Source organism: Dasypus novemcinctus, chromosome 24 (assembly GCF_030445035.2).
Source record: "Dasypus novemcinctus isolate mDasNov1 chromosome 24, mDasNov1.1.hap2, whole genome shotgun sequence".
NCBI classification, from domain to species: domain Eukaryota; kingdom Metazoa; phylum Chordata; class Mammalia; order Cingulata; family Dasypodidae; genus Dasypus; species Dasypus novemcinctus.
The window spans coordinates 49,486,896-49,508,136 of record NC_080696.1 but is presented as its reverse complement, the minus strand read 5'-3'; the positions used below and the strand labels follow the sequence as shown (position 1 = coordinate 49,508,136).

The 21,241-nt window shown below is 47.2% G+C and overlaps 1 protein-coding gene across 6 annotated transcripts in view; it reads left to right on the top strand.

Annotated features, from left to right (window-relative positions):
• The first annotated feature begins 1,712 nt into the window (after nucleotides 1-1,712).
• ZNF335 (zinc finger protein 335) overlaps nucleotides 1,713-21,241 on the top strand; it is a 29,162-nt gene continuing 9,633 nt past the window's right edge. For 4 of the 6 annotated variants that reach the window (XM_004469880.5, XM_004469879.5, XM_004469878.5 and 1 more), the window contains exons 1-14: nucleotides 1,713-1,798; nucleotides 2,475-2,725; nucleotides 3,613-3,868; nucleotides 4,776-4,853; nucleotides 5,056-5,364; nucleotides 5,464-5,604; nucleotides 6,511-6,657; nucleotides 17,803-18,055; nucleotides 18,144-18,321; nucleotides 19,711-19,823; nucleotides 20,373-20,391; nucleotides 20,504-20,620; nucleotides 20,706-20,782; nucleotides 20,865-21,025. In XM_004469880.5, the coding sequence (XP_004469937.2) occupies nucleotides 2,525-2,725; nucleotides 3,613-3,868; nucleotides 4,776-4,853; nucleotides 5,056-5,364; nucleotides 5,464-5,604; nucleotides 6,511-6,657; nucleotides 17,803-18,055; nucleotides 18,144-18,321; nucleotides 19,711-19,823; nucleotides 20,373-20,391; nucleotides 20,504-20,620; nucleotides 20,706-20,782; nucleotides 20,865-21,025 (2,050 nt within the window). In that variant the 5' untranslated portion in view covers nucleotides 1,713-1,798; nucleotides 2,475-2,524. Of the gene's footprint in view, nucleotides 1,799-2,419; nucleotides 2,726-3,612; nucleotides 3,869-4,775; nucleotides 4,854-5,055; nucleotides 5,365-5,463; nucleotides 5,605-6,510; nucleotides 6,658-17,802; nucleotides 18,056-18,143; nucleotides 18,322-19,710; nucleotides 19,824-20,372; nucleotides 20,392-20,503; nucleotides 20,621-20,705; nucleotides 20,783-20,864; nucleotides 21,026-21,241 lie in introns of those variants that run through there. The other 2 variants (XM_004469877.5, XM_004469875.5) reach the window with 2 other exon arrangements.

Genomic DNA, 21,241 nt, shown 5'->3' with positions numbered 1-21,241 from the left:
AACAGCTCAAAGTGTACCCCCCCTTTTTTTTTGCTTTAAACTTTTTATCTTGAAATAATTTATTTCAGTCTTACAGAACAGCTGCAAATATAATACAAACCTCATACAGAGAAATCCAACACGCCCCCCCAGATACACAGATCCACCAATTCTAACAGCCTGCCACATTTGCCAAATCATTCCGTCTGTCCAACTATCAACCTATTTATTTCCTGAACATTTGAGAGTAGGTTGTTTACTTCTTGCTACTTGAACACTTAATATTCCCATGTACATTCACACATGAATACCCAGGTAACCACCTTAAGTAGTTAAAATTTAACATTGATATAAAGCTTCCAGTCTATATTCCAATTGTTTCATATGCCCTAGTAATGTCCTTTTGAGCCTTTTCTCCTCCATTATTAGATCTCATCCAGGATCACATATTGCAATTTATTGTCATTGTCTCTTTCATTGCTCCATTTTCACTTAATTATGGAAATATATATATTGCGTATATGTAAACTTTCCCATCTCAACCACTCCCAAGCATACCATTCAGTGAGACCAATCACATTCACACTGTTGTGGTGTCTGCACTACCATACATTATAAGAGCTTTCCCATCACACCAAAAAGAAATCCTACCCTACACGCATTACCTAACTCCCCATTTCCCCTGAGCCCAAGCCCCTAGTAACTTGTATTCTACTTTTCATTTTCTATGCCTTTACGTATTTTCTGATATTTTCTTTTAACAAGTTTTCTCCACAGGAATTTTTTTTAGATTCTTTCCCCCCAAATCGTGATTTTCAATTGAGGAAAATAGGCGGTGCAAGCAGAGACTTAGGGACAAAATAGGACGCGGGAATTTCTCTGTTTACACCTTTTCCACTACAAAATAAGGCTTGAACAGAAGGTAGTCCCAAAGGTGCCATTTCAGGGAACAAGGGGAGGGGCATACCTTTTCTGAAAGCCGGAGACATTTACACACACCTTCACCATCTACAATAAGCAGAGGACAGCCAGTGGGAGGATGTCTCGACCTCACGGTAGATAAATTTCACGAATACGTATACTAAGCCCACTAAAGGTCAGGCCTTAACTCCTCCTCACTTCCCAACCCCGACCACCCAGACTTGCCTCGTGAGTCTCCTTACTTCATGTGACATTGGACCAGCCACTTCCCATCTCTGGGCCTCAGTTTCCCCATTAGTACATCAAAGATTATATGCTCCCCATCCTCCAGGGCACATCAAACCTCTTCGGGGAGGATCCCAGTAGGTTTGAAGACAGCGTTAAGTAATCGACAAAGAATCAAATGTTATGACTGATACCATTTATTCCTCTCCCTCAAAGTAAAAGCCACCTCGATACCCCAAGAGTTTCCGCGCTGCGAGGGTGCTTCCGGCTTCAGTTCCGGAAGGGCGTGGCCAGCTCTCTGGGAGCCACGCCCTAGGGGAACGGGGTCGGGCTTCGCTGCGCCCAACCCTGCATCCCATGGAAGGGACCCAGCAGTGACGTCACATACACTCTAGTAATCCTCCGCTACCAGGAAAGTAGTCCCTCACCTACAGCAATCCTCGTTACCCGAACCAGGCAACGCACAAAATTCAAGGCTCTCTCCAGATCTTATTATAGTATTGACGCCTCGAGTAGACCTTCCGGCACACTGGAAACCTATGTTTCCCTGGGTGAGACAAGGAAGTAGTTCCGGCATACGGTATGCCGATAGATTCGTCCGCGGCGGGGGGGAAGAGGATGGCGACCTCGTCGATGCCGGAGTCAGAGAAGAACGCGGATACGAAAGCATCGGGTGAGCGTCGGAAAGAGTCAGGTCGCCCCACTGCACCCTGCCGTGGAATGGGGCTGCACTTAGTGGGCACCCGGCGGCGAGGTCCCGGGCCGGCGGGGCTGTCCGAACAAGGCCCCGGGGTCCCAGGCCCTTTAGTCGCTCTCGCACTTGCCTGACGGAAACAGGGCACCGCCACAAGATGGCGTCGGGCCTGGAGCGCAGGCAGCGCCGGGGACAGCCCCGAGTCGCCAGGCCCCGGGACCGTCGTTGTCAGCCCCCACCGCAGGGGAACCAGGGGAAGGGGGAGCGAACCACTGACCCAGGGGGCCTGCGGGCTGTACCACCAATCCGGCACTCGGGGGGTTGTAGGGGGGACGAAGGGCTGAACCACAGAGCCCGGATGGGGCTCATAGGGCAAACCACGCTGCGGGACCCGTGAGGGGGAGGAGGAAAGGGTCAAGATTACCGGCCACTGACCAGCCTCCTGGGGAGGAGGAAGGGCGCTACAAGAGGAAGCAAGGCTTGCCGGTCCTGTTTTCCCAGAGTCCCCCTCTGTGGACACGGGAAAGCCTTGCCTCTTCGGGGCCTCAGTCTTTTCATCTGCGAAATGGGCGCGAGGTTGCAGACGGGTGGGCCGTGGTTGCCGGGGCCGGGGAGGTGGACCACTTGTTCCAGCTCCCGCCACCACTTCTCTCAGAGTGAAGGCCACAGACCCTGTGCCCCTGTGCGAGGGGCCCTCTCGAGCCAATGGAGGAGAACGAGGTGGAGAGCAGTAGTGACGCGGCCCCCCGACCTGGCCGGCCCGAGGAGCCCTCCGAGAGCGGTCTGGGAGTGGGCACCTCGGAAGCTGTGTCGGCCGACAGCAGCGACGCCGCGGCCACTCCGAGGCCGGTGGAGGCCGACCACTCAGGCGTGGGGCAAAGCTCGGATCTCGGCAGTCGCTCTCTGGTATGGACAGGGCTGGATTGGATGGGTGGAGGCAGGGCCAAGGACAGCAGTGCTTGGCAGCCAACGGGAAGCAGCCAGATAGACTTAATAGCTAATATTTGTTGTTTTTGGCTTATTGTGAGTCAGGCACCATGGTAGGCTCCTAATGTGGGTTGTCTCATTTAAACCTCATACCTTGTAAGGCACATACCACACTTTTCTACCTTTAACAGGAAAGGAAACCAAGGCACAGGGTGTAGACAGAGCCAGGATCCAAATCTGATCTGTGGTCTTGCAGTGTCCTCACACGTTGAGAAGAAGGTGGCCTGGTTCAAACTTTGGTCATGCTTCTGATTCACTGCAAAACTTCGGGCCTCAGTATCCCCACCTGCAAAGTGGAGCAGGAATACTTGTCTCCCAGGGTGCTCAGTTGGGGAGTACCAGATACTCTCTTGAAAACACTGTAAGCCATCTCCTCCTGGCTCTGCTACTCCCAAGCTCTGTGATCTGGGACAAGCTACCCAACTTCTAGATCTCCATTTCCTCATTTGCAAGATGGGAATGATAAATATACTCACTTTGGAGGAGGGTTGTGAGGATTAAATGAAAGTGTTTCAGGCAAGAGGAGCAATGTATATAAAAGCCCAGTGAAAATAGCTCTGACTGTGTGGGGTGTGTACCCCCTTTCCTAGTCTGGGGTGGCCCCTGAATAGAGCCAGGGATCCCAGAGCTTACTGTTGAGGGGTTGCCCTGTGACTTGGGTGGGGGAGGCTTCTTCCACTGGTTTTCATTGGGGCTGAGGGTGTGAGTGGCTCCATTTACCTGGGCCAGAGAGTTCTTCCTGGGGGTGGTAGCCTGCCCTGCTTCATCCCTGGCCCTTGAGCTCCCTCCTGTTTCCTGCTCCCCAGGAGGAGATATCCCAGGAGGAGGTATCCGAGAGCAGCTCCAGCACGGACCCTCTGCCCCATGGCTATCTCCCTGATTCATCTTCTGTGTCCCGTGGACTGGTGATGGGGGTGACAGGTGGACCCCCAGCCCTGGTACACTCCAGCGCCCTCCCAGACCCCACCATGCTGGTGTCCGACTGCACAGCGTCTTCCTCGGACCTTGGCTCTGCCATTGACAAGATCATTGAGTCCACCATTGGACCTGACCTCATCCAGAGTGAGTCAGGCTGAGGCCTGCAAGGGTCAGCATGCAGGTGTTTGCCTGTGGGTTCCTGTGCACATCCCAGCTTTGTGACCTCAGGCTAATAGCCTTACCATTCTGAATATGTAAAATAGAGTAACAGCTTCTGACTCCTAGTGGTAAATGTCCTGAGCAGTTAGTGAGACTGTGTAGTACAGTCATGTTCTTAGCATAGTACCTGGCGTATAATATGCACACAATAAATTCAGGAATAACAGTAGTTTTTTTTTGGCTAGGGATTGTATACTCTACGTTATAGTAGCTTGTTTACTCCTCCCAGGAACCAAAAGATAGGTGCTGTTATTCTCATCTTCTATTTCTCATCTTCTAGATGAGAAACCTGAGGCAGTGGTATAAGTAACTTACTCTGTGTCACCAGCAGGCAGTAGATGGCAGTGGACCCTGAACTCAGTCAGTTTGACTCCAGAGCTTGTGCTCCTAAGTACCATACTGTACCTTCTATTATTAATGATATAATATATAAGAGCTGTAGCACCTCAAAAGGTCCTGGGGTGGTCTGGGAAGCTGATCCTAAGAAAGTGCTACAGGAGGTGGTCTTTGGCTTTGGGAAAGATTTGAAGGGGAAGAAGGAAGACCTTCCAGGTTTAGAATCTGATTGGCCAAAGCCTGGCAGTTGCTGGACATTTTATGTGACTGTGGCCTGGCTGCTGGGCCAGCATGTCACACCTTTGCTCTCCTAACAGCCATGCCACAGGTGGCAGCTGAGACTCAGAGGGACAGTGCAGCTGGTTCTGTCATGTGGGCAGGCCAGAATGAGTGTGAACCAGGCCCAGTCCTGGGCATGCATGGGACCTGTGGGGTGTGGGTCTACATTGAGTCCCCTTCCCCAGGAGGTCTGACTCCTCCCACCATCTCTGCCCAGGATGCATCACTGTGACCAGTGCTGAGGATGGCGGGGCTGAGACCACACAGTACCTTATACTGCAAGGCCCAGATGATGGTAAGACCCCAGGGAGGCCTGCAAAGGAGCAGGAGGAGGGTAGGCTCAGCCGTAGACTCAACATGTGTCTTGGCAGGTTAGTCATTGCTCTGGCAAGGTGGCCTCTGCTGGGAAGTTGTTGATCCTGGGATCCCTGGGCTTGCCTGGGAAGGGGCAGCTGTAGCTTGTGGCCAACCCCCTCTATTCCCCTCAACCACTTCAGGTGCACCCATGGCATCACCGATGTCCAGTTCCGCCCTGGCCCGCAGCCTGGCAGCCATTGAGGCCCTGGCTGATGGCCCCACATCCACGTCCACATGCCTGGAGCCACCTGAGGAGGTGCGGGGTGAACCCAGCTCCCTGATGGCACAACTGCCCTCAGGCCCTGGTGCCAAAGAGCCAGACCTGCAGAGCCTGGAGGCCATGATGGAGGTGGTGGTCGTACAGCAGTTCAAGTGCAAGATGTGCCAGTACCGGAGTAGCACCAAGGCCACGCTGCTGCGCCACATGCGAGAGAGGCACTTTCGCCCAGGTGCGTCAGCAGCTGCCTACCTGGCTAGGACTCCACAGGTGAGGGTAGAGGATAGGGTCCAGGGAGGCAGAAATGGCAGACATTTCTCACCATCCTCAGCAGCAGCAGCAACAGCAGGAGCCGGTAAGAAGGGACGTCTGCGGAAGTGGGGCACCTCATCCAAGACCCAAGAGGAGGAAGGGCCGGAGGAGGAGGAGGAGGATGACATTGTAGATGCCGGAGCCATTGATGACTTGGAGGGTAGGTCCTCCATCCACAAATACCCTCCTTCCTGGGCCCCCTGTCTACAAATACTCACTGAGCTCCTTCTGGCCCACATGGAGGGCCAGGAAGGAGGTTTTGGCACAGGTGCATCTCAGGTGCCTCCAGTGTAAGATGGAGAAAGTTGGACTCTGGGACAAACACCTGTGTGTGCATTTGTACAGACTGCACCGAAAAAGGGTGCCTCATGCAAGGGAGCCCCATTCTCATCTGTCTAATAGAAATATGTGGGAAACCATGTAAGTATTTTGAAACTATTTGAAAGCCATGATAAAGATGGAAAAGATTTTAAAAAATACTTTTATTTTGGCAACATACATACAAAATGACATTTCCCGTTTGTAAAATAATTTCAATCCTAATATTTTATTTACCTAGTATATCTAAATTATTTCAATATGCAATTATTATAAAAAATTATCAGTGACTCTTTTTTTCCAGACTGTCTTTGAAAGCTGGTCTGTATTTTACAATTAAAGCATGTTTCCATTTAGACTAGGCATATTTCATGCGGCTAGTGGCTGCCAAATCAGAGAGCACAGCCATAGTGTTTGTAGTTTTGAGTGTTTATTACAACTGTTTTCCAACAATGGCTGTAAAGTGCCTTGAGGAAGGGGCACCTTATTCTGACTTGTATAAAAGTGCCATATAAGCTAGGAGTAGGTGCCAGGAATCATACAGAGAAAGGACTGCAGGGGCTTGGGGCGGGGCATCAGGAAGGCTTTCTGAAGAAGGCATCACTGGTGGCCTTGAGGGAGTAGTAGGGTTCCAGTAGGCAGGGGTGGAGAAGTGGGTCTCTTCCTGTGGGAGCTGACCAAGGAAGAGGTTACAGCTGAAAGGGCGATCCACCTGCTAGTACCCACCCTTCTTTTGCTGCCCCCACAGAGGACAGCGACTACAATCCAGCCGAGGATGAGCCTCGAGGTCGTCAACTACGGCCCCAGCGCCCCGCCCCCAGTACCCTGAGACCCCGAAGGAGACCTGGCCGGCCCAGGAAGCTGCCTCATCTGGAGACCTCTGACCTGCCAGATGGTGAGACTTGGTCAGGGGAGGGCCTGTGTGGTGGGGTCCGGGGGGGGCACTCTCCCCGTGTGCGTCTGTGGAGCTTTTGGGGCTGAGTGTGCCATGTAGAGCAACACATCTCAACCTGGGGTGACCTACAGTCCCCTCTAGAGAAACCCTCTCCCAGACCCAAGCTTGGGAAACCTTAACTCAAGATTATGAAAATGCCTTTCAAAGATAACTTTTAATATGAATACAGAAACAAAAATAGGAATAAGTCCTAGTTCTGAGATTGTTGGAAGAGCCCTATCTTTGAGTATTACAGGGAGGACAAGAAAGACCCAGAAGCGGGGGTGAGTGTCAACTCTGGCACCACTAGCCGTGGGATTTGGAACACATTACTTTATATCCTGAATCTCCTGTTCCTTTATTTATGGACAGAGATGATAGCAGTCCCTGCTTTTTAGAATTGTAGTGAGGGTTAAATGATACATACAAAAAGCACATGGTAACTGTTTTGTACAGACAGTTTGAAGAGTTGTTATACTCTTCAGTCTCTCATTTATAAATATATTTTCACTGGAATACATGGGTGAAAAAAGGCACATATCCTCAGTGCACAGCTCAATGGATATTCACCAAGCACCCCAATCAAGAAACAGGACATTATTTGCACTGTAGGCATCATTTCTTTTTTAAGCAGTTTTATTCACACACCATTCAATCCATCCAAAGTGTACAGTCAGTGGCTCTCAGTATAATTATGGAGTTGTGCTTTCATCACCACAGTCAACTATAGAACATTTTCATTTCTCCAAAAGGAAAAATTCCATACCCCTTATAACTCCCTACTGTTGACACTTAGCATTGGTTTGGTACCTTTGTTACAATTGATGGGAGAATATTAAAATATTATTGTTAACTATAGTCCGTAGTTTGCATTAGGTGTACTTTTTCCTGTATACCACCCCATTAACACCTTGTAATAGTGACATATATTTGTGCTAGTTCATGGAAAAACATATTTGGACTTTTAATGAACTTCATCATTGACAACAGGGTTCACTGTTATATAGTCCCATGTTTCATCCTCTAGCTTTTTTTTTCCCAATATTTTATTTTATTTTTAAAGCCCTCTCCTCCCTCCACCGTGGGCTCTTCTCTCTGTCCATTTGCTGTGTGTTCTTCTGTGTCTGCTTGTATTCTCATTAGGCAGCTCTAGGAACCGGTCCTGGGACTTTCCAGAGTGGGTGAGAGGCAGTTACTCTCTTGCGCCACCTCAACTCCCTGTTCTGCTACGTCTTCTTATTTCCTGTTCTCTGTGTCTCTTGTTGCGTCATCTTGCTGCTCCAGCTCTCAGTGTCAGCTGGCACTCCTGTACGGGGTCCATTCCTGAGCAGGGCAGCATTCCAGCATGGGCCAGCACTCCGCATAGGCCAGCTCGCTGTGTGGGTGAGCTTGCCCTCAGCAGGAGGCCCTGGACGTAGAACCCTGGACCTCCTATATGATAGACGGGGGCCCAGTTGGTTGAGCCACATCCATTTCCCTTTAACTTTCTTTCTAGTGACATATATGACCCTGAACTTCCCTTTCAACCAGTCACACACACAATTCATTGCTCTTAATTATGCTTCCAGTAATGTGTTTTCATCACCTCTATCCATTTCTAAACATTTACAATCAACCTTATTAAACATTCTACACAGATTAAGCTTCAGCTCCCCATTCTTTACCCTCATTCTATCTTCTGACAACCTAAGTTCTATACTTTAATTCCATGACTTTGCTCATTATAATTAGTTCATACTTGTGAGATCCTATGATATTTGTCCTTCTGTGTCTGGTTTATTTCACTCAGTGTAATGCCCTCAGGGTTCATCCATGTTGTTACATGCATCAGAACTTCATTTCTTAATAGCTGAATAATATTTCATTGTACATTTATACCCACATTTTGTTTATCCATTAGTTGATAGACACTTGGGTTGTTTCCATTTATGGATAATCTGCTATGAACATCTGTTTGCAAATATCTCTTCGCATCCCTGCCTTCAGTACTTCTAAGAATATATCTAGTAGCAAGGTTCCTGGATCATATGGCAGTTCTATACTTAGATTCCTTAGGGACTCCCAAACTGTCTTCCACAGTGGCTGTACCATTTTACATTCCCTGCAGCAGTAAATAAGCATTCCTATTTCTCCACATCCTCTCCAACACTTGTAGTTTTCTATTTGTTTAAAAGTGCCATTCTAATAGGTGTGAAATGAGATCTCACTGTGGTTTTGATTGGCCTTTCTGTAATAGCTAGTGATGGTGAACATCTTTTTATGTGCTTTTTAGGCATTTGTATTTCCTCTATTAAAAAGTTTATTGCAGTCTTTTTCACAGTTTTAAATTGGGTTGTTTGTCTTTTTATTGTTGAGTTGTAGATCTCTTTATATATTAACCCCTTATAAAATATGTGGTTTCCAAATATTTTCTCCCATTGAATAGGCTGCCTTTTTACCTTGTTGACAAAGTCCCTTTTTTTTTCTTTTTTTTTTCTTTTATTATTATTTTTTTAAATATTACATTCAAAAAATATGAGGTCCCATTCAACCCCACCACCCCCACCCCCCCTTTTTTTTTTAAAGATTTATTTTTTCATTTATTTCTCTCCCCTTCCCGTCTCCCCCAGTTGTCTGTTCTCTGTGTCCATTCGCTGTGTGTTCTTCTGTGACTGCTTCTATCCTTATCAGCGACACTGGGAATCTGTGTTTCTTTTTTTTTTTTTTTTTTTAAAGATTTTATTTATTTATTTAATTCCCCCCCTCCCCTGGTTGTCTGTTCTTGGTGTCTATTTGCTGCGTCTTGTTTCTTTGTCCGCTTCTGTTGTCGTCAGCGGCACGGGAAGTGTGGGCGGCGCCATTCCTGGGCAGGCTGCTCTTTCTTTTCACGCTGGGCGGCTTTCCTCACGGGCGCACTCCTTGCGCGTGGGGCTCCCCCACGCGGGGGACACCCTTGCGTGGCACGGCACTCCTTGCGCGCATCAGCACTGCGCATGGTCAGCTCCACACGGGTCAAGGAGGTCCGGGGTTTGAACCGCGGACCTCCCATATGGTAGACGGACGCCCTAACCACTGGGCCAAAGTCCGTTTCCCTGTGTTTCTTTTTGTTGCTTCATCTTGTTGTGTCAGCTCTCCATGTGTGCGGCACCATTCCTGGGCAGGCTGCACTTTCTTTCGCGCTGGGCGGCCCTCCTTACGGGGCGCACTCCTTGCGCATGGGGTTCCCCTACACAGGGGACACCCCTGCGTGGCACATTACTCCTTGCTCGCATCAGCACTGTGCATGGGCCAGCTCCATGTGGGTCAAGGAGGCCCGGGGTTTGAACCGCAGACCTCCTGTGTGGCAGGCGGACACCCTATCCATTGGGCCAAGTGTTTGGAGTTCCCATTTCTCAATTTTTCTTCTCATTACTCGTGCTTTGGTTGTAAAGTCTAAGAACCCACTGCCTACCACAAGATCTTAAAGGTGCTTCCCTATAGTTTATTCTAGGATTTTTATTGTTCTGGCTTTTATATTTAGGTCTTTGATCCATTTTGAGTTAATTTTTATATAGGGTGTGAGACAGGGATCCTTTTTCATTCTTTTGGATATGGATATCCATTTCTTCCAACACCATTTGTTGAAGAGATTATCTATCCCACTTGATCATCGATGTGAGGGTCTATTTCTGAACTCTCAATTTAATTCCATTGATCAATATATCTGTCTTTATGTCAGTACCATGCTAGGGTTTTTTGTGTGTTTTTCTTAAAGATTTACTTATTTTTATTTATTACTCTCCCCTTCCCCCCCCCCCAGTTGTCTGCTCTCTGTGTCCATTTGCTGTGTGTTCTTCTCTGTCCGCTTGTATTCTTGTCAGTGGCACCAGGAATCTGTGTCTCTTTTTGTTGCGTCATCTTGCTGCATCACCTCTCCATGTGTGCAGCGCCACTCCTGGGCAAGCTGCACTTTTTTCGCACAAGGTGGCTCTCCTTACGGGGCGCACTCCTTGTGTGTGGGGCTCCCCTATGCAGGGGACACCCTTGCATGGCACGGCATTCCTTGCACACATCAGCACTGTGCATGGGCCAACTCACCACACAGGTCAGGAGGCCCTGGGTTTGAACCTTGGACCTCCCATGTGATAGGCAGACCCTCTATCAGTTGAGCCAAATCTTCTTCCCAATACCATGCTGTTTTGACCACTGTGGTTTTGTAATGTGCTTTAAAGTCAGTAAGTGTGAGTCCTTCAACTTCAATCATTTTTTTTCTTTTTAACAAATCAATTTTACTGATACATATTAATAAAGCATACAATTCATCCAAAGCATACAATCAGTGGTATTTGGTATAATCACATAGTTGTGCATTCATCACGTCAGTCATCATTAGAGCATTTTCATTATTTCAATAATAATAATGGAGCAAGTGTAGTTCAGTGATTGAGCACCTACCTTGCATGTACACCTACCTTGCATGTACAAGTCCCTAGTACCTCCAAAAAATAATAATAATAAGAGACAAACAGAAAAACAAACAAAATTTTTCACCTCTCAATCTCTCTATTCTTCCCCTGTTGTGCATAGCTGGTATATCTGGCTATTCATACACTTTATTTACTTCTATTTAAACAGTTTTATCGAGATATATTCACATGCCATACAATCTATCCAAAGTCTATAATTAGTGGTTTTTAGTATAATCACAATGTTGTACATTAATCAGCACAAAAGATTTTAGAACAATTTCATTACTCCAAAAAGAAAAACCCCACACCCCTTAGCAGTCACCTCTCAATTGCTCTATCCTTCCCCATCCTTATATATCCCCTGATCTAATTTAATCTTTATAAATTGATTTGTATTTACATTTTAATAAATGGAATCATACAATGTATAGTACTTTATGTCTGGTTTCTTTCAGTTAGCATAATGTTTGTTTTTTTTGGGTCTGATATTAAGATCATGTAGTATTAACATATATTAGTTCAGTTTAAAAAAAAAAGTCTTATGCAATTTTACCCATATTCATATTTCACATGCGGTATTACTATGCTATACATTCCCATGTTATATTTTTAAGCTTTCCAGTTAATAATAAGCGTGACTTCCAAAGATTAACACACATACTTTTTACCAATTCTATACAGATTAGCCCTCAGTTTTCCATTCTCTAACCTCATTCTATTTCCTGGTGACCCATATTCAAGTTATTAACTCCATGAGATTACACAGTATATTTAGTTCATAATAGAACAGTCTCACTTGCTTCACTCAACATTTATGTCCTACAGATATGTTTCAAGTTCAGGCAATGAAATTCCTTCCACGTCACTCTTGTTCTTTAGAATACTTTTGGCTATTCAGGGGCACTTTCCCTTCCAAATGAATTTGATAATTGCCTTTTCTATCTCTGTACAGTAGGTTGTTGACATTTTTATTGATTTCCTCATCAGATTGCTCTATACTAGTGTATACAAACACTACTGATTTTTGCCGGTTGATCTTATATCCCACCACTTTGTTGAATGCATTTATTAGCTCTAGTAGCTTTGTTGTAGATTTTTTTAGGACTTTCTAAATATAGAATCATGTCATCTGCAAATAGTGAAAGTTTTACTTCTTCCTTTCCAGTTTGGATGTCTTTTATTTCCTTTTCTTGCCTAGTTGCTCTAGCTAGAACTTCTAGCACAATGTTAATTAACAATGGTGACAGTGGACATCCTTGTCTTGTTTCCGATCCTAGAGGGAACACTCTTGGTCTTTCACCATTGAGTACAATGTTGCCTGTGGGTTTTTCTTTTTCTTTTTTAACATTTATTTATTTTATTTCTCCCCTTCTCCTATTTGTGCTGGCTGTCTGCTTGTCTTCTTTTCTTTAGGAGGCACTGGGAACCAAACCTGGGGCCTTCCATATGGGAGGGAGACATGTAATCACTTGAGCCACCTCTGCTCTGTTTGTTGTGTCTTTCGATTTGTGTCATCTCACTGCATCATCTTGCTCCTTCAGCTTGGTGCACCAGCCCCGTCACGTCAGCTCACTGCCTCACTCATCTTTAAGAGGGACCGGGAACCGAACCCGGGACCTCCCATGTGGTAGGCAGATGCCCAGCTGGTTGAGCCACATCCTCTTCCCTGTGGGTTTTTCATATATGCTTTAATCTTGTTAAGAAAGTTTCCTTCTATTCCTATTTTTCTAAGTGTTCTTATCAAGAAACAATGCTGTGTTTTGTCAAATGCCTTTTCTGCATCAGTCAAGGTGATCATGTGGATTTTTCCCTTTGATTTGTTAATGTGGTGTAGTATATTAATTGATTTTCTTGTGTGAACCACCCTTACATACTTAAATAAAACTCACTTGATCATTGTGTGTAATTCTGTTAATGTGCTGTAGGATTAGATTGGATTTGCAAGTATTTTTGCATCTATGTTCATTAGAGAGATTGGTCTGTAATTTTCTTTTCTTGTAGTATCTTTATCTGGCTTTGGCATTAGGGTGGTGTTGGTTTCACAGAATGAGAATGTTTCCTTCTCTTCAGTTTTTTGGAAGAGTTTGAACAAGATTGATATTAATTCTTGGAGTGGTTGGTAGAATTCACCAGTGAAGCCATCTGGTCCTGGGCTCTTTTTGTTGTTGAGAAGTTTGTTTTTTATTTGTGTGTGTGTGTGTGTGTGTGTGCGTGTGTGTTAGGAAGTACCAGCTATTGAGTCTAGGACCTCTGACGTGGGAAGCAGGCACTCAACCACTGAGCTTCTTCCACTCCCCAATGAGAGTTGTTTTTTCGTTTGTTTGTTTTTTAGGAGGTACCAGGGATTGAACTGGAAACTTCACATATGGGAAGCAGGCACTCAATTACTTGAGCTACATCCACTCCCTTGTTGGGAGGCTTTTGATAACTGATTCAGTCTCTTTACTTGTGATTGGTTTGTTGAGGTCTTCTATTCTGGTCAGGGTTGGTTGGTTGGTTGTTTCTAGGAAATTGTCCATTTCATCTGAGTTTTCTAATTTATTGGCATTCAGTTGTTCATAGTATCCCCTTATCTTTTTCATGCATCTCGAGACATTTACTGATTGCTTTTGTAATTTCTTCTTTGACCCAATGATTGTTTTAAGAGTGTGTTGTTTAACCTTCGTGTATTGGTGAAATTTCCTTCTCTGCCTGTTATTGACTTATAGCTTCATTCCATTATGATCAGAGAAAGTTTGTATAATTTCAGTCTTTTTAAAGTTATTGAGAACTTCTTTTGTGATCCAACATGTGGTCCATCCTGGAAATGATCTGTGAACACTTGAGAAGAATGTATATCCTGCTGTTTTGGAGTGCAATGTTCTGTATATATGTTAGTCTCATTCATTTATCAAATTATTCAAGTTCTCTCCTTCCTTATTGATCTTACATCTAGGTGTTCTTTCTATTGATGTGAGTGGTATATTGAAGTCTCCAACTGTTATTATAGAGGTGTCTATTTCTCCCTTCAGTTTTACCAATTTCTTCTTTTCTGTACTCTCCCCCAAGGCTCTCTCTCCTGTCTTTTCCTTTGAGCCTGCAGAACTCCCTTTAGTATTTCTTATAGGTCAGGTTTCTTCTTGATGTATTCTCTCAACTTCTGTTTATCTGTTAATTTTTTTTTTTAAGATTTTTTTTTTTAATTTCTTGCGCCCCCCCCCCCCCCGCAGTTGTCTGCTCCCTGTGTTCATTCGCTGTGTGTTCCTCTGTGACCGCCTCTATCCCTATCGGTGGCACCGGGAATCTGTGTTTTTTTTTGTTGCGTCATCTTGTTGTGTCAGCTCTCCATGTGTGCAGCACCGTTCTTGGGCAGGCTTCACTTTCTTTCGCGCTGGGTGGCTCTCCTAATGGGGCGTACTCCTTGCTTGTGGGGCTCCTGTATGCGGGGGACACCCCTGCATGGCACGGCATTCCTTGCGCACATCAGCACTGCACATGGGCCAGCTCTGTATGGGTCGAGGAGGCCTGGGGTTTGAACCGTGGACCTCCCATGTGGTAGGCGGACGCCCTATCCATTGGGCCAAGTCCGCTTCCGTATCTGTTAATATTTTAAACTTTCCTTCATTTTTGAAGGACAGTTTTGGCAGATAAAGAATTCTTGGCTAGCAATTTTTCTTTCTCAGTATCTTAAATGTCTTCTCACCTCCCTGGTTTCTTTCACTTAGCATGTTTTTTGGTTTTTTTGTTGTTTTTATGGCCTGATGTTAACATCTTGTAATAGTAACATATACTTGTTCAGTTTCAAAGAAAAACAGTCTTATATATATGCATTATTGTGTGTATTCATATTTCACATGATTGCCTCCATAGTTTTTGATGAAAAATTGGCACTTAGTCTTATTGAGCATCCCTTATATGTGATGAATCATTTTATCTTGTTGCTTTCAGAATTTTCTCTTTATCTTTGACATTGGACATTCTGATTAGTATGTGTCTTAGAGTCTGTTTGGATTTATTCTGTTTGGCGTATGTTGTGCTTCTTGGACATATATAGTTATGTGTTGGGTAATTTCCAGCTATTATTGCCTCAGATATTCTTTCTGCCCCTTTTTCCTTCTTTTCTCCTTTTGGGACACCCATGTCACATATGTTTGTGTACTTTGTGCTTTCCTTCAATTCCCTGAGACCATGCTCAATTTTTTCCATTCTTTTTTTTTTTTTTAAAGATTTATTTATTTATTTCTCTCCCCCCACCCCCACCCTGGTTGTCTGTTCTCTGTGTCTATTTGCTGCGTCTTCTTTCTCCGCTTCTGTTGTTGTCAGCGGCACGGGAATTTTTGTTTCTTTTTATTGCGTCATCTTGGTGTGTCAGCTCTCTGTGTGTGCAGGACCATTCCTGGGTAGGCTGCACTTTCTTTCACTCTGGGCGGCTCTCCTTATGACGCGCACTCCTTGCGTGTGGGGCTCCACTACGCGGGGGACACCCCGGCGTGGCAGGGTACCCCTTGTGTGCATCAGCACTGCACATGGGCCAGCTGCACACGGGCCAAGGAGGCCCGGGGTTTGAACCGCAGACCTCCCATGTGGTAAACGGATGCCCTAACCACCGAGCCAAGTCCGCCGCCCCATTCTTTTCTGTATCTATTCTCTCTGTTCAATTTTGAATGGCTGTCTTCCAGCTTGCTAATCCTTTCTTCTGCCTATTCAGATATGCTATTATACACCTCTAATATATTTTTTATCCCATATATTGTACCTTTCATTCCTATAAATTCTGTTATTTTTCTTTGCAGGCTTTCAAATTCTTCTTTTTTTTTTTTTTTTTTTTTTTAAGATTTATTTTTATTTATTTAATTCCCCTCCCCTCCCCCGGTTGTCTGTTTTCTGTGTCTTTTTGCTGCGTCTTGTTTCTTTGTCCGCTTCTGTTGTCATCAGCGGCACAGGAAGTATGGGCGGCGCCATTCCTGGGCAGGCTGCTCCCTCCTTTGCGCTGGGCGGCTCTCCTTATGGGTGCACTCCTTGCGCGTGGGGCTCCCCTACGCGGGGGACACCCCTGTGTGGCACAGCACTCCTTGCACGCATCAGCACTGCGCATGGGCCAGCTCCACACAGGTCAAGGAGGCCCGGGGCTTGAACCGCGGACCTCCCATGTGGTAGACGGACGCCCTAACCACTGGGCCAAAGTCCGTTTCCCTCAAATTCTTCTTTATGCTCACCTGGTGTCTTAATATCCTGTATCTCTTTGGCCATATTTTCCTTCATCTCTTTGAGTTCACTTAGGAAAGTTGTTTAACATCTCTGATTAATTATTCCAAATTCTTTATCTCCTCTGACTTTTTAATTTGTTCCTCTGACTGGGCCTTTTCTTACTGTTTCTTAGTATAGCTTGTAATTTCTTGCTGATCTCTGACATCTGATTATTCCAAAGGTCAGTTTCTCTCTCTTATCTAGGGTTTTTTTGTTGACTGGATTTGTGTTAAGGCTCTTCTTTGACACTTGGCTCGTCAGTATTTCCAGCCAAGACAGGGCCAGGGATCCAGGCATGGGGTACAGACCAGTTTCAAAGGGTCCTGGACAAAAGGATCAGGACAGACCTCAAAAAGCCTTTTTTTCCCCAACTCCCTCAGGCTGCACTTTCCTGGCCTGCCCAGCAGATAGCACTCTTTACCACAAAAGCCCTTTTGATGGCTCCCCAAACGTGTCCTTTCCTGGCCTGCCCAGCAGTTGTCACTTTTTGGTACCCTATTCCCATATAGCCCCAAGAAGGCAGGGGATTTTTAACCCTCTTTTGGCTGGGCCTCTGATACAGGTTGAAACAATGGTGCAGCAGTGCCTGTCCAGAAATGGCTAATGTAGTGGGACCCGGCAGTCTCAATTTACCAGTCTAAAGTTGCATTAGTAGTGGGCCATGTTCCCCACTGTTCTCGGGGAGGTAATGCTACCGTGGCCCTGCCAATCTGCAGCAGTCCACCAGGCAGGGACCAGATCCACCCATAGCTGCTTGCCTTGTGGGTGGGGGGTGGGTATCAGCAGCTGTGGCTATTTTTCAATCTCTTGGTCCCGTTCTTCCCTGGATGCTGCACAATACTCCCCTGTTCTCCAGAGCCCCAGAACAAGTTGCCTGTCTGCTCGCTGTCTTGGAAGAGGAGTGAGCCCTGCAGTTCCCAACTCCACCATCTTCCTGGAAGTCACTTGTATACATCGTTTTTAATTTGAAAAACAGTATATTTAAACACTTGATGCTTTTCAAGTAGGCAACACATTCAAATAGTTCAAACTCTAAAATGTTTCAGACTATTCCATGTATAGGGCAGTCTCTCTCCTTCCCATCTACCCTGTTGTTAAAGTATTATGATTGCTTCCCAAACCTTAGAATGTTTCTGTGAGGTAAGTAAAGCAATTATCATCATCTCTATTTATCAAATGGGGAAAGTGAGACTCAGAGAGGAGAACAGATTTGCCTGAAGATACATAGTAAGTCGTTCCTGGAGCTGGGTCTAGAACTAGGAGATCCCAGCTCTCTGCCTGATGCTGCCCTCTGACCATAGGCTGTCTGCATCTCTCCTGCAGTCCTGATATGCCTATCAGCAGTCTGTGACAGTGGGGGGTGGGGGAGTACGATTTTGGCTGACCTGTGGCATACCTGTCCATTTCTGTCCTGGTGTGGCTGGCTGATTTGTGACCTGGCATTCCTTGGCAGGTGTGGAAGGAGAGCCTCTAGTGAGTTCCCAGAGTGGACAGACTCCCCTGGAGCCACAGGATCCTGAGGCTCCCAGCTCCTCGGGCCCAGGACACCAGGTGGCCCTGGGCAGGGCCGGTAGGGCCCCCATGGAACCTGGTGTGAGCCAGTCAGATGCAGAGAACACAGCACCCTCCAGCCAAGATGAGCCTGAGGCCCCACCCCGCCGCCGTGGTCGGCCCTCTAGACGCTTCCTAGGCAAGAAATACCGCAAGTATGTCGGGCAGAGATGAGGGAGGCGAGGCAGCAGGGCATGCCCCTCGTGGCCTCCAGGCCGACTTCTCCCCCACCCCCTCCCATAGGTACTATTACAAGTCACCCAAACCACTCCTGAGGCCCTTCCTGTGTCGCATCTGTGGCTCCCGCTTCCTGTCCCACGAGGACCTGCGCTTCCACGTGAACTCCCACGAGGCCGGCGACCCCCAGCTCTTCAAGTGCCTGCAGTGCAGCTATCGCTCCCGCCGCTGGTCTTCCCTCAAGGTGCAGAGGGTAGCTGGGGAGGCACGGGACGTGGAGGAAGGGAAATCGCCCTCCCCGTCTGGTCCCCTCAGACGGAGAAGAGTAGGCAGGCCAAGACCACCTGATGGTGCTGAGAGGGCAGGAGCCTTCTGCTCCATTGCAGGGCACACCTTCTACCCCACCAGCACACTGACGAAAGCCTGCTTAGCTCTTAGGCCCCCATCGAAGTGGGAAGAGGACCTGATTAGGGCTGTGTGTTAGTCAGCCAAAGGGGTGCTGATGCAAAATACCAGAAATTGGTTGGTTTTTATAAAGGGTATTAATTTGGGGTAGGAGCTTACAGATAGCAGGCCACAAAGTGTAAGTTACTTCTCTCACCAAAGTCTATTTTCACGTGATGGAGCAAGATGGGTGCTGATGTCTGCCAGGGTTCAGGCTTCCTACCTCTGGGCTCAGCTCCTCTGTTTTCTCCACAAGGTCAGCTGTAGACTATCAGGTGAACGTTCTGTCTCCCCCTGGGTCTCCAGCTTCAGCATCAAACTCCAACATCAAAAACCCTTAACTCTGTCATTTGCCATGCCTTTTATCTGTGAGCCCCTACCCTTTGCCCACCCTAATGCCCTACTGGCCCAAGAGATTTACATAATTACTTAATCAAGTGAACCTATGAGTCCAATATAATCTAATATCCCCAGAGGAAAAGATTAGTTTACAAACATAACCCAGTGTTTCTTTTTGGAATTCATCAATAATACCAGATTGCTGCAGGCTGCCACGGGTGGTTTTACAGGTTGCACACTGTACAGTTGCAGGCATTTTCAGGGGTACCGTTCATATTGTGGGCACATTATAGACTTGCTTGTTCCTGACGGCAAACACAGGTGGCGGTAAAATGTCTTGTTTTATCTAATGAATATGTTAGGAAAATTTCCCAGCAGATGGCAGTAATGTGTCTTAAGAAAGGGGCTCCCTTTTTCTCATTAAGCCACGGATTAAGCTATGTGGGACTGCTGCAGCCCTGAGCTTGTCTTTTATCCATCACCCACTATGTCCCAGGCCGTGTCGGCACCCTCTGACGTCGTCCTCATACCAGCCCCGTGAGACTGAGGTGTTGAAAGTCCCATTTACTGACCCAGGAAACCGCGGCTCCTCTTGGCCGTAGTGACGTAGCAAGTTGGCAGGAAAGAGGTACACTTCAGCTGCAGGTGGTGAAATAGCACAGTTGTTCATAAGGACACTGTTGGACCTCGGCTGGTCATTTCACTTTGAGCCTCCTTCCCCTTCTGTCTGCTGTCGGGCATGCCCTTGTTCTGTGAGCCTAAGCAAGCCTAAGGACCACTGGCTATGGACATAGGCAGGGGGACTGGAAGGAAGCCGAGCCTTTGCCCACTATCCCTCATCGTTCTCCAGGAGCACATGTTCAACCATGTGGGCAGTAAGCCCTACAAGTGTGATGAGTGCAGCTACACCAGCGTCTACCGGAAGGACGTCATCCGGCATGCGGCCGTGCACAGCCGGGACCGGTCAGTGCGTGTGGGCGGGGGTGAGGGATCTGTCGGGGTGACAAAGTAGAGTTCCCAGATAACCACTGTTCCCACGAATGGAACTTTGGGCCAGCGTGTTGGCAGCATTTTGTCACTGTGCTCAGAAAGACAAGGTTCCCTATTTCAGATCACTCAGTCCTAAAAGGGGCAGGAGCAGGGCCTTGAGGCCCCAATTAAGTCTCTTCCTTGCTGTGAGCTTTAGTTTCCCATCTGGAAATAGGGCTGGTCATTGTTGAGAAGATTAAAGGAAATTGTTATAATAGTTGTTTATATATCATGGCTATTAAACCCTTACCCATTACGTGCTTTCCAAATATTTTTTTTCCCCTTGAGTTGGCTGCCTTTCCAGCCTTTTGACAAAGTCCTTTGAGGTATTTAACTTTGAGGAGGTCCCATTTACCTATTTTGATTTTGTTGCTCGTGCTTTGGGTATAAGATCCAAGAAACCACTTAGGGCTGTGGCTGGGTCTGGCTGTGTGAGCGTGGCTTGGGGAAGCTGAGATCTAACTCTTGTGCCTTTTTCCCCAGGAAGAAGAGGCCAGATCCGGTGAGTCTGGGGCCCTGGCCAGGGTAGGGCTGCTAAGGAGGAGTTGGGACAGGAGGTGGTATCTCACTCTCCTTCCCTTTCTCTCTCCATCACACCCCTTGTGCTTTTCCAGACCCCAAAGCTGAGCTCTTTCCCCTGCCCCGTGTGTGGCCGTGTCTACCCCATGCAGAAAAGGCTCACACAGCACATGAAGACGCACAGCACTGAGAAGCCCCACATGTGTGACAAGGTGGCTGGGGGCCCAGGGCTGGGCTGGGGCCTAGAGCCCTCCCTGGGTAAGCCCACCATCTGACTCTCCACCCCAACCCTCCCAGTGCGGGAAGTCCTTTAAGAAGCGCTACACCTTCAAGATGCACCTGCTCACGCACATCCAGGCTGTTGCTAACCGCAGGTATGTCCCTGAGGAGGCTGCTGGGACTGGGGTGCTCCCCCACCCCGCCCTGCAGCCCCATCACTGAGCTTTCTTCTTCCAGGTTCAAGTGTGAGTTCTGTGAGTTTGTCTGTGAGGATAAGAAGGCGCTTCTGAACCATCAGCTGTCCCATGTCAGCGACAAGCCCTTTAAGTGCAGCTTTTGTCCCTACCGCACCTTCCGAGAAGATTTCCTGCTGTCCCACGTAGCCGTCAAGCACACAGGTCAGGCCAGCCCCACCCCACCCCCACTCCACCAGCCCTCAGTCCCCCACCACCACCCCATGGTCCCATGGGGGTGTCTCAGCTCTTTTCTTCTTCCTTCCCCCTTAGCAGCCCCAGCCATGGGAGCAGCTGGAGTCCTTCTAGATTCAAAGGGACTCTCCTCTGGGTGTGCTGACTCTCTAACCTGAGCTCAAATTCCAGCTCAACTTCCTCCTT